The sequence below is a fragment of the Notamacropus eugenii genome, chromosome 2 (genome assembly GCF_028372415.1).
Source record: "Notamacropus eugenii isolate mMacEug1 chromosome 2, mMacEug1.pri_v2, whole genome shotgun sequence".
NCBI classification, from domain to species: Eukaryota; Metazoa; Chordata; class Mammalia; order Diprotodontia; family Macropodidae; genus Notamacropus; species Notamacropus eugenii.
The window spans coordinates 293,992,588-294,010,634 of record NC_092873.1 but is presented as its reverse complement, the minus strand read 5'-3'; the positions used below and the strand labels follow the sequence as shown (position 1 = coordinate 294,010,634).

General features: G+C 40.1%; 1 protein-coding gene across 1 annotated transcript in view; it reads left to right on the top strand.

Moving 5' to 3' along the window:
* The first annotated feature begins 7,622 nt into the window (after positions 1 to 7,622).
* AMPD1 (adenosine monophosphate deaminase 1) overlaps positions 7,623 to 18,047 on the top strand; it is a 28,497-nt gene continuing 18,072 nt past the window's right edge. Inside the window, exons 1-3 of the mRNA XM_072644424.1 lie at positions 7,623 to 7,808; positions 12,250 to 12,415; positions 16,856 to 17,021. Coding sequence (XP_072500525.1) covers positions 7,630 to 7,808; positions 12,250 to 12,415; positions 16,856 to 17,021 — 511 coding nt within the window. The 5' untranslated portion in view covers positions 7,623 to 7,629. The remainder of the gene's footprint in view (positions 7,809 to 12,249; positions 12,416 to 16,855; positions 17,022 to 18,047) is intronic.

Genomic DNA, 18,047 nt, shown 5'->3' with positions numbered 1-18,047 from the left:
CAATACCCAGAACCAAGATGGGAATGTCTTTTTCAAGGAATAGCCAGGAGGCTAGTGTTGCTGGATCAAAGAGTATGTATTGGGGAATAAGGTTAGAAGATTGAAAAGGTAGGAGGGGGCTTTGAACACCAAGCAGAGGACTTTGGAATTTGATCCTGTAAGTGACAGGCAGCCACTGGAGTTTATTAGGGGGAAGAGAGGAAGGAGTATAACATGAAGACTGTGCTTTAAGAAAATCAATTATGTGGCCAAATGGAAGATAGAGTGGGAGAAGACTTGAGGTAGGCAGATTCTTTTGTGGTTCAGTCAGTTCAGTTGTGTCTGATTCTTCACGACCCTCTTTGGAGTTTTCTTGGCAAAGATACTGGACCAGTTTTCCATTTCCCTCTCTTATAGATGAGAAAACTGAGGCAAACAGGGTTAGGGGATTTGCCCAGGTTCACACAGCCATTACAATCGTTTAGGTGCAAAGTGATGAGGCTGTGCACCAGGGTGAGGATGGTGTCAGAGGAGAGAAGGGGAGTATTTGAGAGATGTGGCAAAGTTGAAATCAAAAGCCCTTGGTACTGTATTGGATATGGGGGAGGGTGAGAGATAGTGAGGGGTCCAGCATGACTCTTAGACTGTGAGCCTATGGGACTAGGAGGATGGTGGTGCCCTCTACCATAAGAGGAAAGGTCGGAGGGGGTAGGATTTAGGGGAATAGATAGTGAGTTCAATTTCAGACATGAAAGGAGTACGTACAGTATGCAAAGCTATGGCTTACTGTGGTGTCCACTAAGAATTGTTCTCCAGCAAATATTTAATGTATGAAAGCAACCAATAAATTAGCAGGTTGTTCCTAGTTTGAGTATTTTGTTTTCAATTTAGTGGTTAGCTGTTGGTTAATCTCATGGTTAACTTCAGTGTAGAGTTTCCATGCAATAGTCTTCTGCTCAGTTTGGCAAAGTACTAAAGCGCATTTAGTAGGAAAAGCATTCAGCTTGGTGTTAGGGGGACCCAGGCTTGAATATGACCCTGGGCAAATCCCTTCTCTCCAATCCTCAGTTCCCTCATCTGTAAAATGGGAGTAATCAGTCTGTTAGCATTTATATCACAGAGCTGTCGTGTGGATCAACTGTGGTTGTGCATATAAAGTACTTTGAACCCTTTAACAGGCTTCATAAAACTCAAATTAATAGTTTCCAGTAATGTATCTAATAGCAGATACTTAACAAATTGAATTGAACTGAGTGTCTAACAAAGACTTTTGCCTAGCTGAGCATCCTTTTTTAGGGCTTACAGCAGAGAAGATTCTATCTATATTGGGAAATGCTATTTATTAGAACAATTTTTTCCCTTACATTAAAATTTTTACTAAATGAATTTCTACCAAGACAGAGACGCCTATGAGAGCCAAACATATTTTTAAGACCCGAGTGAATATATTCACACACACACACACACACACACACACACACACACACACACACTCCTGAATTTTGTTACTTTGAACTTTTTGGAAATGTGAAAAAGTTTATTATAATATAGCAAATCAAAAAAATACTCAAAAAAGGTAAGAAAACAACATTTGAAGCAAACAGTGGGGAGAAATATGTAGGTTTGTATTCTAAAGCCAAATCTAATTTCTAGCCATTCACGGGCACCAGAGCAAAGTTAAAGAGACCCTCCCACTTCACCTGTTTCTCCATCAATTGCCTAACTCTTTAAATAGGCCCAGATCTCATCCCTCTTCTTTTAGCAGTGGAGGGTCAAGTTACAGGAGGCAAGAGCAAATAATAAAATGGACGCCAGGATATTTAAAGGGTTCAGTCTGGCCTCCCCACATTTGCTGTGCCTTTCTCTAGTGCTTCCCAGGAATCAGGGTCCCCAGCAACAATGCCACTTTTCAAAATTCCAGGTAGGTGAGCCAAGGCACTCCAAGGAATCTGCTTTGCACTGATATAAGGTTTAAAATCTTCCATTTCTTGTTCGTGATAGCTCTGAGAACCTTCTAGTTGGGTGCTCAACAATCACTCTGATTACATAGACTGCAAGGGCAAACAAGTCCTTATAAGAGGACAAAGAAAAACCCCAGCCTGGGCCCCAAGTGTGAACAAACCCCAGGACGAGAGCTAAATCGAGGTGTCCTGCACAGGTTGGTGGGATCCCTGGGTCCAGAGAAAACTGTGTGCCGTGGAATTGAGTGCTGGATTTGGCCACATGAGATCTGGTTTTGACTTTAGTCTCTTAATTGCTGTGTGACTTCAAATAAGTCACTTGACTTTTCTGGGTTTCCATTTCCCCATCTGTAAAATGAAGGGATTAGACTAGACCTCTAAGGTCTCTTCTATCTCTAAACCTGTAATTTTATGATCTGTAAAATAAGGAGGTAGGAAAAGGGCCTCCGTGGCCCTATCCAGCTCTAAACCTATGATCTATGTCTTTGAAACTACAAGGGGTTGAAAGTTGAGAGGATGGTGGAAAAAACTAGCCTGGAGCTTTCATCCTGGTGCTGGTTAAATTGGAAGTCTGAGAGGCACAGCTTAAAGAGATGGGTTAGAGAAGAAAAAATGAATGACCATGCTCTGAGGGACTCTCCAATCATTTCATGTTTTCTTTGTTTCATGAGTTGCCATGCCCAATGAATTCATCACAAGTGGCTAGCTTCCCTGCTGGGTAAGAACCCTCTCTGTCCTCACTTAGAAGGCTGGTGCTCCAAAAGCACACTCAGCTTGTTACCGGAATGTACTTGAAACCTTTCTGGAATAGCAGCCCCTGCTAGAGCTTACACTCCTCTGGCATAACCTTTGAGAACTCAGGACTCCTGTGCGATACTGAGGCATCTGAGTCAGTCTTGGTGGAGAAAGATTTGTCCAGAGGTAGTAATCTGGCAATAGGGAGAGGAAGGAAGTACCCAGAGTGAATTTCATTGTTCTCACCTGTAGGAAACTACTCATGTCTTTGTTCCAAAGAAATTACTGATCGCTCTAATTGTGATTTCCATAACCTGATTACACCTACTTGTTTTGTTTATTTCATTTCTAACAGCTAAAGAAAACCGTGAGTACTATGGATTTCTCCCCTAGCTGTGATTTGCTGAAGTCCCAACAGATCGAATGAGCTCTTGATTCAGGAGCATGGGCATTTTTTTTCAGCGGTGTAACACTGGTAGTAACTAAAATATTAGTAGCTGGCAAGTTTTATTAAGGGAAATAATCATCACAGATTATAGCAAATACTCATTAATTTTCTGATACTTTGCAAGTGACATAAAATGCAAAATTTTAAGTGAACCTCTTGGGGGATGGATTTGTTATTGTGAAGTGAAACCATCTTCATCCAATATCAAACATAAAACAGGGGTGAATTGGGTCCCACCTTAATCAACCCCCAATATCAGTTGCAAATTGATTTTATTTGATCTGTTTTATAATGAATCTCACCCAGGTGAGACAATGCACAAATGAAAGATTTCTTTTCCACTCTTTTCTTACTTTTCTTGATAAAGACTCAAACAGGTTTTTCTTGAAGGCTTCAGAAGAGAAGGGATACACTACCTTCTGAGGCAGGCCATCCAGCCTCTGGGTAGATCTAATTTTGGGAGGTTTTCCCCAATATCAAGGCTTCATTTGCCTCTTGGCCACATCGACCCATTTCTGCTAGTGCTGCCCTCCAGTGGCCAACAGGACAAATTTATTCCCTCCTCCATTGTAACAGCCCTTGAAGACACAGCTATCATGAGCCTTTGGATCTTCTCTTTTTCAGGTTAAACATGCCCAGTACCTGCAACCAGTACTCATATGAGATGGAGACAAGGCCCTTCACCATGCCGGCTCTATATACCCTCCAGCTTGTCAATGTCCTGTTTAATCTGTCATTCAAACAGAACATAATACTCCAAGTGTGGTCTTACCAGAACAAAGTACAAAGCCTTCTCTTCCTTTCTTGTCCCAGGAAGCTCTACTTCCCTTAACACAGCCCCAGAGTATGTACGGTTTTTTTTGGCTAACATGTCACACTAGCGACTCACTGAGTTTACCATCTATTCAATCCCCACTCCCCTTCCCCAAATCTTTTCTTAGACAAACTGTTATCCAACTAACGCCATCCTATATTTGTGAAGTTGACTTTTTTTAACCTAAGTGAATTATTTTCTATTTATCCCTATTCAATTTCATCTTATGAGAGTTAACCTGTCAAGGAAATAATTTTGGAGCTTGACCAGACTGTCATCCTAGTTTGGAGTCATTTACAAATCTCTTATACATGCTATATATCCATTTACCCAACTTATTGATAAAAAAAAAATCATTATTCCACAGAGCCAAGGACAGATTCCTAGAGCACTTCACTGGAGACCTCCTTCCAAATTGATGTTGAACCATTAGTGACTACTCCCAAGTTAAGAATTTCCCTGTAAGTAGTAGCCCTGTAATTTACGTCTCTCAGGCTATGAGATATGTGGAATGGTGAGAAAAGCATTGGCCTGAGAGTCAAAAGATCTAGGTTCTAATACTGACTTTGCCATAACTGGATGATGGACAAATCACTTCACTTGACCTCTCTGGGCCTCCATTTTTGTCATCTATAAAAGGAGGGGATTGGGCTAATGACCAAGGTTCCTTCTGTCTCTAAAACTATAGATTCAGACTCTGCCATATTACATGCTAATTTCACTTATTTGCTAGTAACCACTGCTGAAAAAAAAACAAAAACTTGCCATCCTGAATCCACAGAGATCATTGGTTTTGGATGCTGAATCAAGCATGATCCCTCTTCTCCAATGATCCTATAACCAGTGTGCTCCCTCTCCTAGAATTATTTTTGGAAGGAAGACAAAATTGTTGAACATAGAACTAGGCTATGGTACACCAAAACAATCAATTAAATTCGTGAAAAAATTATCAATTAAACCATATTTTTGATTTTCTAGTGATTGCCAGTAGGATAGCTTAGTTTCTCATAATTCCACAGACTTTAGTGTCATCGCATGGATACAGGGTTGTAAAATACCCTTTGAACTTAAAACACTTTTATAAGTATAGTTGTCAGGAAATAGCTGACTATGTGAGAAGGATCAACAAGTGCCCGAAGTATTTCTTGGTATCTGACAAATGTGCAAGATCCATTTCTGCGATGTCAGGAAATTCTGTAGCAAAGGCACTACTCCAGTATGAGATACCATCTACACCACCATTACTAACTTTTTTTCCATTTGCTTCATGCCATATCCATGGCATCTATTAACTTCCTGTTCATCACTCTCCCTGCATTTGTATGTGCTTGAAGTGCATTTCATTGTCCTGGGGAAACCTGTTGGAAATTCTCTTTTCCCATTAAATCTCCCTTTTGACCACTGCATATTTTTTGTGTTCTCTGAAAGTTGAATAAAATGGCAAGCTATATCCTCCTTATTTGGGGATTCTGCATGCTGCACTTGGATTTATGGAAACTTTTTCAATGCCAAAAAATGCTGAGCTTTAGAAAGAAAAAAAAGGGAAAAAGGTGTAATGGATAGAAGGTCAGCCCTAGAGACAGGAAAACCTGGGTTTAGCTCCTACTTCTAATACATGTTAATTGTCTGACCATGGACAAGTAATTTGGTCTCTTAGTGCCCAATAGACAGCTCTCTAAGATCATAAGTTATAGAGGAGTTACTTGATTTTATCAGGGGAAAGAGTTGCTACACTAGGATTTCCTTACAAGAATAAAAACATAGATTCAAACCAAAAAAACCAAAAGAAATGAAATAAACAGACTATAGGAATGCAGCCAAAACATTGAAGTGTTCTGTTAACTTGGCCATGACAACAGGGTAGGTTAAAACTGAGTGTAAATACGAGAGAAGCTCAATTTGGTTACTATCATGTCACGGACTCATTCTTCTGCTGATATCTTCCGTGGAAGTTGTCAACCACTCACCAAAAATATTATTTCCCTCATTCATTTGAATACAATTTGATTCTACCTACTGAATGTTATAACCAAAGCTAACAAAGAAATCAGAAGTGAAAGTAGAAAAGCAGATGATAAGTAGGCTTTTACATAATATTCCTGGGCTCTCTTGCTATAACCTAAAGAGCTGTGTGGACATTGCTAGAGGGTAGGATTTGTTCACTCATCTGGAAGGTAATTTTTCCATAATCTGTCATTATAACAGTTAACTCACTGTCTGTCATCCTCATCATTGTTACCTACCTCCATCAGAAACAGCAGTTTATTGAAGGTGTCCTGAGAAAGAGCTTGACCTGGAGCCCTTCAGACAGTGAGGTCCTTGGTCACTGACGAGCTATAAGTGGGATGTATAAAACTGAAGAGAGACAGATGGAGGGGTTTGGATTTGGAACTGAAGGACCTGTGTTCCAATCTCAGCTTCACCATATTATATTACCTGTGTGACCTTGGACTAAGGGCATCACTGCTCTGGTCCTTAGTGTGCTCACCTGTAAAATAAGAGAGTTAGACTGATTTCTAAAGCTCTAAGTGTATGATCCTACAGAAGAAGCCAATTGTAGATTTAGTACAGGCAAAGAGGCCTTTGGAGATCAGTTAGTACAGATGACCTGTATCATCATCTTGTGGGACCTTTTACCCATCAGAACACAGGCTGTCTTCTGATTGTAGGGATCTTGGCTTTATTCTTTGCAAAGTTAATGTCCCTCTCCCTCTTTTAAGAATGAGGAAACCAAGGCTTCCATAGGAGAATTAACTTGCCAAGAGTCACACATGAAGAAAATTAGCATAAAATTCCAATTCTACACTTCTCTAGGGTCTGTGGTCAATACAGGGAATTTGGCTCTGTGCTTCTGATGGTGACCTTGAACTTAGCCCCGCTGAGCTGAGATCTGAGGAATGCTAACAGTGCCCCATCTAGAACAAGACGAATTTAGGATTTGAGTAAGAATGTTTGAATTCTGGCTCAAAGTAATTTCATTTCTCTTGGCCTCAAGTTTTCCTATTTTTAAAACTATGTAAAACTAGGTGATCTCCAAGGTCCTTTCCAGTTCTAAATGTATGACTTCATGATCCTTGATCTTTCCCTCTCATATTGTTTTAATTTTAGGTGCTCAGTGGAAGAGCTTTTTTCAGAAGATACCACATCTCTTCGTCCCCTCTCTAAGGCTGGCTGCCCATTCTCATACCCACTGACCCAGAGGGCTAGGAGGAGCATGCTCATTGCTTCCCATAGTTACATTCAATCCCTCTCTATATTATTTATATATATATACATATATATATAATTATTATTCTATATTATTACTCAGCAAAAGCTTCTCCTCCTGTAAAGTTCACTCCCTAACTCTCCTGATCTTTGTTATTATCATCTAGGGACATCCAGCTTATTCTCACTCCTCTGAAAGTCTGCCTTTTAACATTTTTCTACACTTCAACCTCTTCCCTTTTCAAGCCCCCTGACCTCCTGATTCCTTGATGTTTGCAAGTTTCATGACCTATGGTTCCACTCTATCTCAACCAAATAAATGCCTTAGACACCAGCCCATTCCTCTTCCCAACTCCAATGAATTTGCTCCAGGTGTGAGAATTTCTAGTCCCAGTCCTGACCCTGACACCCACATGTAACCACTCAGTAAATGGGAGCTTGCTGGGAGATTACAGCACTAATACATGAAAACTTCTTTTAAAGCAATGGATGAAGCAACACGAAGCTTTGCAGAAAAAGTTTTTGCTTCTGAAGTCAAGGATGAGGGAGGACGGCATGAGCTTTCACCATTTGATGTGGAAGAAGTCTGCCCAATTTCTCTGCGGGAGATGCAAGAACACATATTCCACCTGGAGACCTTATCTCTCACCACAGAAGGGAAGAGGTAAAATGTGCTTGGCACACAGTAGGCGCTTAATAATTGTTTGATGAATGGATAGACGTATTTGTTGCCTATATCAAATAGCATTTCATTGTATTGAATGTAAACTACTAGAAAGCAGGGGTTATTTTTCAAATTAAATTTGTATTCTGAATACCTTGCAGATCTCCTTGAACAAAACAGGCACTTAATGATTTATCTTACACTGATCCTTTAGTTTTATACACATACACGATAATGAATGTAAATATTTCCCCAATTAGAGTTTAAGCATTCTGAGGGCAGGGGTGATATGTTCAAGTTCATCTTCTTCCACAGAGCTTATCAATGACAGCAAAAATAAAAATTTATGAACACTTCTTGTATGCAGAATGTTGTGCTAAGGCTGAGGAAAATGACAAATTTGGCTAAGACACGGTCTCTATCCTTGTGTGGTTTGCAGGCTAGGAAGGATAAAAGCAGAAACAAAGGTAGCTGTAATATACAACTTTACTTAGTAAGTGCACTCCAGAGGAGTACTATATGAAAGAAAGAGTCATTGACAAAGGGAAGGGCTTCCTGGAAAAGTGGCCATTTGAATTGGGCTTTGAAGGATGGATAAGGGTTTAATAAGTAAAGAGAGAGATGGAGAATACTTGAGACATAGGAAGCATCATAGACAAAGTTCATCTTAACTGTGGAAAGGAGTAAGATGAGATAATATTGAAAAAGGAGAGTGATGAATAACTGTGGAGGGACTCGAATGCAAGGAAGGGAGCTAAATATATTTATAATAGAAGATTGACTCATTAAACTTACTCATAAGGAAAATGATTCTGGCAGAGGAGTATGAAGGATCATTGGAGAGAGGAAAGAGTAGAGGCAAAGAGACCTGCTAGAAACCTATGATAATAGCCCGAGATGGTCAATAAACAAGTACTATGTGCTTGCTATGTGCCAGGTACCGTAAGGGCTGGTAGGAAGGTCTGGACAAGGGGAGTAGCAGTGGGAATAGAGAGGAAGGAAGGAATGAGAGAAATGTAGTGGAGGTATAAAGGACAAGAAGTGATGACTGATTGAAAGTGTGAAGTAAAGAAGAGGGTAGAATAATGCCAAGACGATAAACATGGAAGACAGGGTAAATGATGGTTCTACAGATAGACATAGTAAAGATAGAAGGAGGAGCAAGTTTAGGAATTTTATGGACTGGTTGTGGCACCCAGTATAGCATCTGTACTTCCTCTTCTTTCTCTCTGGAGGCTTACTCACCTCCAGCATGCCCTCATAATGGCAAGTCTGGGTTTTTTACCCCAGAATGGGAGATGTGGGAGTACAGCCACAGCCATGACCACACTGCTACACCTCAAACTTTCTCAGGGTCCTCTCTCTAGGGGTAACCCTAGTAAGGGCAGGGGAGTATATTCCTACTACTTGCCACTATAGCTCCTGAACCCCCATTGTTGTGCTTCCATTTACAGAAAATCATCCGTGATAACACCATTGACTGTTAAACATGAAACATTTACAAAACAAGAACTCAAATGCAATAATAATCATTACTTTTACTAACTAACTGATTGACTAATACTTCCCCTACAAACCTGGGTCACATTCTCCCACCACTGTCTACAGGAAGAGTGGGCACACAAAGAAACCTACCAGACAGATCCTTGAGTAGGATAAGCCATGTGCCTAGGGTGATTCTTGACTTTGGAATGCCAGCTCTGATGTTCTTGATCTCTTTAGAAAACATGCCATCTGCTGGACAAAATTATTTCCCTTCTATCTGCTCCCCTTCTGGCCCTCACAAATCTTCTTTTGAGCAAAACTGCTTCTTTGCTCTTCTCAGTCTGCTGAAGCAGTATCCAGCACTTTTAACACATAGACACCATTGGCAGGGTACAAAGAAAGTGTTATACTCTTTTAGTAAATATATATTTTAAATACACATACATATATACATATACATATAAACAAACATAAACATATAAACATAGCTATCAGCAAAAGAACTGCAAAGCCTGTTTTTCCTCTTCTCTCTCTTTTAATCTATAATGAGCAATATAAGGTAACATAGGCAATGCTGAGAGGTTTCCCTCTTTCAGGCTATAAATAGCGCTAGAGAGAAATAGGCTCAAACAGCTCTTCACATAGCAACAGGAGTCAAGTCTCTTCCAGTGAACTTCTAACAGTTGCAAAGCGTATCTGATTTCAGTCAGTTCTCTCAGATGGCTCAGGTTTTCTGCAGTCAATCAGCTCTCAGCAAAACACCTCTTATCCAAGCCACATAGCTCCCAGCAAAGAAACTGAAAAGCTTGCCCATCACCTTCTATCGTCTGTAAACAGCTTCTCTCATTTCCTTCTGCATCTTCTATCCCTGGCTTCTTCTGACTCATCCTGCACTCAGCTTTTTCTCATCTTCTGTCTTCATCTAATCATCTCTCATAGCCACCAATGCTTGAAGTCAGAGCTTTCTCATGAACCATATCTAACCTATAATGTGAAACTTAAAAAAATTTACCTCTTTCAGATGTGACCCCAACAGTCCTTATATAATCATCCCATATACCCCCAAACAGTTATTTGATTTATAGTTGGTTAGCTACAACCTTTAAGACTCTGAAAGCAATCATATGTAAATGAGCTGATAGCTTACAATTCATTGCAACTATATTTAACTAAGTCAGTGCTCTGTCTTCAGTCTTCTCCGTACATATATCTGAGGGTGCTAGCTTCTCTCAGATCCTGAAAACTTTCTTTGTCTTTCCTAAAAGACTTTTGTCTGAGATGCTCTATTTCTTCTCAAATTGATTTTATCAATGTTACTTAAACAGATGCCCTATTTCTGCCCCTTTCCAAAAGCAGAATGTCCATCGAACAAATGGCCAGTATCCTACATTCTTTCCCCAACCTCCCAGGAACATTTGCAGTCCAATATTCTACATAATCAACATATTTTGCATTTGTTGTAGCTGTTTAGGTTTTTTTTCAGTTGTGTCTGACCTCATTTGTTGTTTTCTTGACAAAGATACTGGAATGGTTTGCCATTTCCTTCTCCATCTCATTTTACAGATTAGGAACTGAGGCAAACAAGGTTAAATGATTTTCTCAGAGTCATATAGCTATTGTGTCTGAATCCAGACTTGAACTCATGAATATGAGTCTTCCTGATTCCAAGTCCAGCACTCTATCCACTGTGCACATTAGATTAAAATGAAATAAAATTTTCTCATTCAAGATCATAAATTAGTAAAAAAAAAAAACACCCAAAAACTCATTCATAACTATCAATATATATACATATATGCAATTTTATCAGCAAAAATAAATATTCTTATTCACTGTGATGAATACGTACAATTAAATTTTATAAAAGCAATCAAATTTATAATTCATGTTATAATTCTGTATATGCAAATACATTTATAATACATTATCAAAATATATAAAGCAATGTATGGTGCAAATGGTGTACGTATGAAATATTTACATAATAGCATATATATCAACATTTTATAAACAATTAAAACATGTATCTCAGTAGCAATAATGAATGGTATAAAATACAGAGCAAAATGTAGCTGTACATGATGCCATCACAGAACTGTTTGGGTCTATGAGCAACCATCTCTACTCTTACTTAATGCATGCAAGGCTAATCACTAACTTAATAGTGCTGACATGCTTAGCTTGAGTTTCTATCTCGATTGTTGATCATGTCAGTAAAAGGTAGCTTTGAGCTCTTAAAAAGCTTAGGCTGCCTATTACAGTCCCTTTTGAGTACATTCCATTCCCAGTCTACAACTGGTATGTTAGGGTAAAATGGAGTTACTTCTGGGTGTAGTCTTACCTTACAGCTGAAGTGGTATTCTCCTGTGACCAAGGTTGATTTAATTGAGTTAGAGGATCCTCTAGAGATGGAGGCCAATAATACATAACCTCATCTTTATTTATTTTTCTGTGTTATTATCTCACTCTGTCCTTCTTTCTTCAATATGCAGGTGAGCTCTCTTTCTCTGAATCCTATATGTAGCTGGTTTGTACCTATTTGTTTGCATATTGTCACCCCATTAGATTGTGAGGTACTCAAAGGTAGGGGTTATCTTTTGCCTTTCTTTGTATTCCCACCAATCAGCATGATGCCAAGGACATAGTATGTGCTTAACAAATTCTAGTGGACTAACTAACTAGTTGAAGCCCATAGGATTAAATGAGATCATAAAGGGAGAGAGACAAAAAGAGAGTCAAAAACAAAGCCTAAGGGGTTGGGAAGAAGATGAAGAGCCAGTTGAGGAGAAAAAGGAGTAGTTAGAAAGCTAGTGACTGTCAAACCAACTTCATTCTCACATTTTAAGTTTTATGATTTTTGCCTCAAAATGAATATTTGTAGAGAAACCCAGACTTGACATAGTGGAGTCTCTGCTGAAAAAGTGAGAGCTGAGATGATCTTTTCTTCCAAGAATAGGAAGAAGCGTTTCCAGGGCCGGAAGACGGTTAACTTGTCTGTTCCACAGAGTGAAACATCATCAACCAAACTATTTCACATTGATGAGTATATTTCCTCATCTCCTGTCTATCAAACTGTGCCAGACTTCCAGAGAGTACAGATCACAGGAGACTATGCCTCTGGGGTGAGCTGATATTCTTTTCTTGCGGGTTCCATAGCTTTTCTCTCCCAGCTCCCCTCTCCTTCCTTGTCCCTGCTAATTTGGCTTCCTTTCTGTCCTGATGCTCCACTTCTGGGTCATGATATTATGGTATTGTTTAGAGTTGAGCAGTGTCTTATAATTTTCAAAACACATCATGTGCCTTCACTCATTTGCTTTGGAGAATACTGTTTATGAGCAGGCCTACAGAACAGACTGACAGAAGGCTATAGACAGACACCAGTAAAGAAAAACATTCTGGGAACAGCAAGCAACCTGGAGCCATGATGCAAGAATGTGGGTGAAGGGAATGGGCAGCAGAGGGATATGGGAGCAGAGGTAGGTAGAAATAACTGGCCACAGGTGAGCGAATTATTTGGCTGACTTCCCACCCAGTTGTGACTCCCCACCAATAAAAGCCACACAGTTTCTTGGATCTTGTCCAAAATCAAAATCAAACGAGATAATATTTGTAAAGTGCTGAGCACATTGCCTGACAAATGGTAGGTGCTTAATAAATGTGTATTCTCTTTCTCTTCCTTTCCCTTTGCCCTACTGCAAGGTGGTGTCCTGGAGTTTCTCTTTTGTGCTCCAAACTCTCTCCCTGATATCTCCCTGTCCTGCCCCATTGAACTTGCTTATTCTGAATACATTTTGCTCCAAGAACTAGGATTGCTAGTCACTCTTCTGACTAGGTCATTTTATTGAACCATCCAAAGAGAGGAGAGAAATGGAATGAAACAAGAAGAGAAAGAATGAGGGGGACAGAGAGAGATTAGAAGCTGCTGTTCCTTGACAGAAAGTCCTCCTTCATTTCCCTGGAGATGCTTAATATATTTTGCTACTTGAAACAGATTCTATTATGATATGCGGGATGATATATTCTTGGCTTCGGGAACCTGACCTACTTCTGCAGCCCAGAACAGTTGCCCAACTCATAAATCTCTGCTCCTTGGACATAGAGGATCAGCAAATCAGTGAAAGTAAAGTTCAGCTGCTAGAATTCTCTCTAAATATAGTCTTCATGACCCATCCTAGAGCCTCTTCTCATGTAACTTGGCTATTAGGTTTGGGGAAGCAGATTCAAAAGATAATCAAGAGTCTTAGTGATGAAGCACACCCAATTGTATGTCTAGTCTCATATGCCTCTTAACTGCTTGTTCCTAGGTGGGAGGAAGGTTGGAGGATAATCTTAGTGTGTTTATATGGGATGATTAATTAGAAACAAGTGGTTAAGAGTAGATTGGTATTAGGGAAGTGGGGATCCTACAACTCAAGATCTCCAGCTAAATGGAAAATTAAATGAAAGGCATCTTGTGTGACCTTGGGCAAATCATGGAAGTTTCAGTTAGCTTATTTGTAAAATGAGGATGTTAGACTGGATGACCAAAATCCTTTTCAGTTCCAAAACTATGATTCCATAATCCTATAAACTTAGAAGTGGGTGTCTCCAATAAGGTAGAATAGGAATAACCAGAGAAGAAGGCAGGATGGAGAAAATCTGAGAATGGATCAGCAGGAAAAATGAGAAGTATGGGAAAACCTATGTCTCAGAGACTTAATGGACCAGCTCTGAGCTGGTCCCATTGCACTTGGAAAATAGAAATGTAGAGTGTAAGCTGTGTGAAGTCAGGGACCGTCTCTCTGCAGTGCCTCCCACAGTATGGGGCATAGTACAGATGCCTAATAAATACTTGTTAGCTGATTGAGCTTCTGTTCTATCTGCACTAGGGCAGGATATTAGAGAATTAAGGCAGAGGGATGTGTCTTCATTTTGTAATCACAAAGGTGAGACAGAGGAGGGAGAGAGAGGGAGAGAGAGATAAAGAGAGATGAAAAGAGGAGAGACAAAGGAGAGAGAGAGAGAGAAGGAAAGGGGAGAGATAGAAAAAAGAGAGAGATAAAGAGAGGGAGAGAGATAGAGACAAACAGAGAAAAAGGCAAAGGAAGGAAGGTGGGAGACAGAAGAGAAGGAGGAAAAAGGAAAGGGGGAGAAGAGAAAACAGTGTAGGATAGGACTGAAAGCTGAAACAGGGTAGAGCCTAAAGAAGAGGGGATTTTCTTGGATAGTCAAGTAACCAAAAGTCTATCAGGGTGGGGAACCTGAGGCCTTGACACCACATGCAGCCCTCTAGGTCTTCAAGTCCAAATGGATTCAGTCAAAGGGCTATACTTGAGGACCTAGAGGACCACGCTTCCTCTAGATCACAGCTTCCCCACCTCTGGTCTAAGTCAAGGATGTGCCAGACTCAGATGGCTGAATAGGACAAAAGGATCCGAAACTGAGAGCGCTCCCCATATGGCGATGCTTACACTGAACAAAGTTGGAAAGAGTTCTCTTTCTTGGCCTTTCTGGATTGTTTTAGTTCTTATTGTCTCTCCCTCTCTGTGGCCAAGCAGCTTGGGCCAGTTCTCCAAATCTGGCCCCCAAATATCTCCTTGATTGCTCCGTTACATTTGAGGAGGGGCCCAAGTGTGAGGATTAAAGATAGAGGGACCAAATTCCCAAGCCTGTCTCCTCCAAGAAGAGGCCTTCTCCATCCCTGGGGGTGGTAGCAGCACAGACCTTTGCCCAAATCTTCTTTCTTCAAGTGAGATGAGTCTGAGCTAGCATATTCACATGAAACTGACTTGGATAAAGGCCTGAAGCCCTAGTCACCACTAGCCTGCTTTTGCCTCTAGAGAAATGGGATAGGGCTCAACTTGTTGGACTTCAATAATTTCTGCTTAGGACTGGGGAGCCACTTTTATCTGCAGAATAATGGAACCCAGTGGGGTTTCACCTGGGGAATTAGTCAATCTAATAAAGAATTCACATTTACAAGGCATTTTAAAGTTTGCCGATTACTTTTAATACATGAGATCATTTAATCGTCGACACTGTGAGGGAAGTGCTATTATCACCCCCATTTTACAGATGAGAAAAAATACTCAGAGTGTTTAAATGACTTACCCAGGTTCATACAGCTAATAAAAATCAAAGGCTGGATTTGAACCCAGGCCTTCTTAGATTCTACACACCAAGCTGCTACTAAAAATATCCCTGGCATTTTTGGCCCAGCAACATGTCTCCTGTGCCATTTATTGCCTTTTATAGTTATAGATCAAGAGCAGTAAAAAAAAAAAAAAAAAAAATCCGCCTGACTTCTCACCACCATGTCCTGATCTTAACCAGAGCCGGCCCCTTTCAAACATGAAGTGCACCCAGCTTCTGTGATGGGATTTGAAGGACTCATTAGGTCTTTACCTGCTTCCAAATATCTCTTCCCATAGCCTGATGCTTGTAATCCTGAAATTCATAGTGTTAGATCTACTCCTTTAAGTTCTGGTTTCACCTCCAGAAGGTCCTAATTAAAATTCACATATGTTGTGTGGGGAGAGAGAGAACATTGACATCATGAGCTTCTTCATCATCATCATCAATTTTTATCTAGTGTTTTGAGCTCTGCAAATTGCTTTACATGTATCATTTCCTTTGGGCTTCCCAACAACTCTGGTAGGTAGGTCTATGGGCATTAATATCCCATTTTACTGATGAGAAAACTGAAGCTCCACACAGTTTCAGTGGTTCTCCCAGGGTCTCACAATGAGTACCTGTCAGGAGTCGGATTGGAACCCAGGTCTTCCCGACTCCACGTTCAGCACTCTAGCAGGCCATACCAGACTGCATTAATATGATGTCTTTGTTAGCATGGACTGTTTTCTCAGATTACGTAGGTATCATTTTGCACGGAAAAGGACACAGGACACTGACAAAATAATAATGACAGCCAGCATTTATGGGGCACTTTAAGTTTTCCAAAGCATCAGCTCATTTTATCCTCACAACAAAGTATGGAGGAGGAAACTGAGGTAGGCAGAGGTTAAATGACTTGCCCAGAGTCACATATCTGAGACTGAATTTAACTCAAGTCTTCCTGACTTAGATACAACACTCTTTCCATTCTAGGGGGAAAGGATATGATTGGAAGAGGTACAGAGGAAGGTATCTGAGGAAGGCAAACCCAAGTGGACTAAGACACTGGGAGATAAGACGGAGGGTGGAGAGTAGCCAGGACAATGTGAGAACATCACAGCCCTGAGAGATAATCAAAGCAGGAAAGGAAGAAGGTTGGACATCAAATATGACCTACATCCAAGGTTAAACTGGAGCCGGTTCTTCTGAAAGAGCTGTTCAATTTTCACATTGAACATTTACACCTTGGAAATCAGCAAATGATACAAATCAGGGATTGTTTTATTGATTTCTAGACTTAAAAAAATGATAATGATGCAAATTAAACTTAAAAGAGTGTTGTATCTACTTTTGCCACCCCCACCCCCTTCATGAAAGTTGGTTGTTCAACATTTACTAGCACACCACTCTGGGCTACTTCCCAATTTGGATGGGGCTTTGAGCCTCATATTAAGAGGCTTTGTCTTTAGGTTACTGTAGAAGATTTTGAAGAAGTCTGCAGAGGTCTATACCGGGCACTATGTATACGGGAAAAATATATGCATCAGTCATTTCAGAGGTTCCCTAAGACTCCTTCCAAGTATCTAAGGAACATTGAAGGGATTCCTTGGAAAGATGATGAAAACTTATACCCAGGTAACTGGTTCTCCTAAATGTCAGTATGTCATGGATTTGTGATGCAGTCCATTTGGGAACTCCCTCTCTCCACTAGCAGATTGAAAACCACCCATTACTTCATACAGTTAGTAAGTGGGTTGCTCAAAGCTCAGAGAAGTCTGGTCACTTGACCATGGTGTCACATAGCTAGTAAATGTCAAAGGTAGGATTTGAACCCAGGTCTTTCTCACCCCAAGTACAGATCTCTACCTCCTATACTTTACTGTCAATTATCATTCCAATGAGCTGGTTGGTTGGTTGTTGCCTGATTTAACTGATGCCAGTCATGCATGTATTGAATATCAGATTTAAAAGTAGATCCTAAGCTGTGAGCCATATTCCTTAAAGGAACTCTGTAAACTACCCAGATCTGGGGAGGTTGCTAGAAAAGCTCTCTGGCTGGGAACCAGTCCCTCAGGCTCATGGGACCTCCCACCAAATCAGATGTCTTCCTATTCCATCTATCTCCTGGATTCCTTTGGTGGTGGTTGTCCTTCATTCTTGAGGGGAACCAAAGTGACATCACTATGTTGGTGAAGATACAATACATATCCTTAGTATTCTAAAGGAAAGATGAGAAATGACATTTGGTCAAATATACTGTTTCCTCAAATATTTCTGCAAGGCATTCAAGCCAATGTAATCAAGACTTTAAAGCTCATTGGTGGAAATCGGGTAATATTCAATGCTTCCTGCCCATTGAGAAAAGACCTGCTTATTGATTGAGGAATTCTCTTCTTGGTTACTGTAGCTGAGGTCTTTTGTTTCACTGCATTGGGAGAATTATCAAGAACAATCGGCTCATATAGTCCCTACATAGTCACATTTTCTTCTCGATTTTAGTAGAAAAACCTCTGCCAAAAGAGTAGGGGGAGATGTTTATAAATATCATAACTAGATAAAGTTATAATAAAAATTTACCTTTTAACAAAAACTTCACAAATTTAAACCAATATGAATTACATAATTTTTGAGAAGGTAATTTTGTTAATTTCAAATATATAA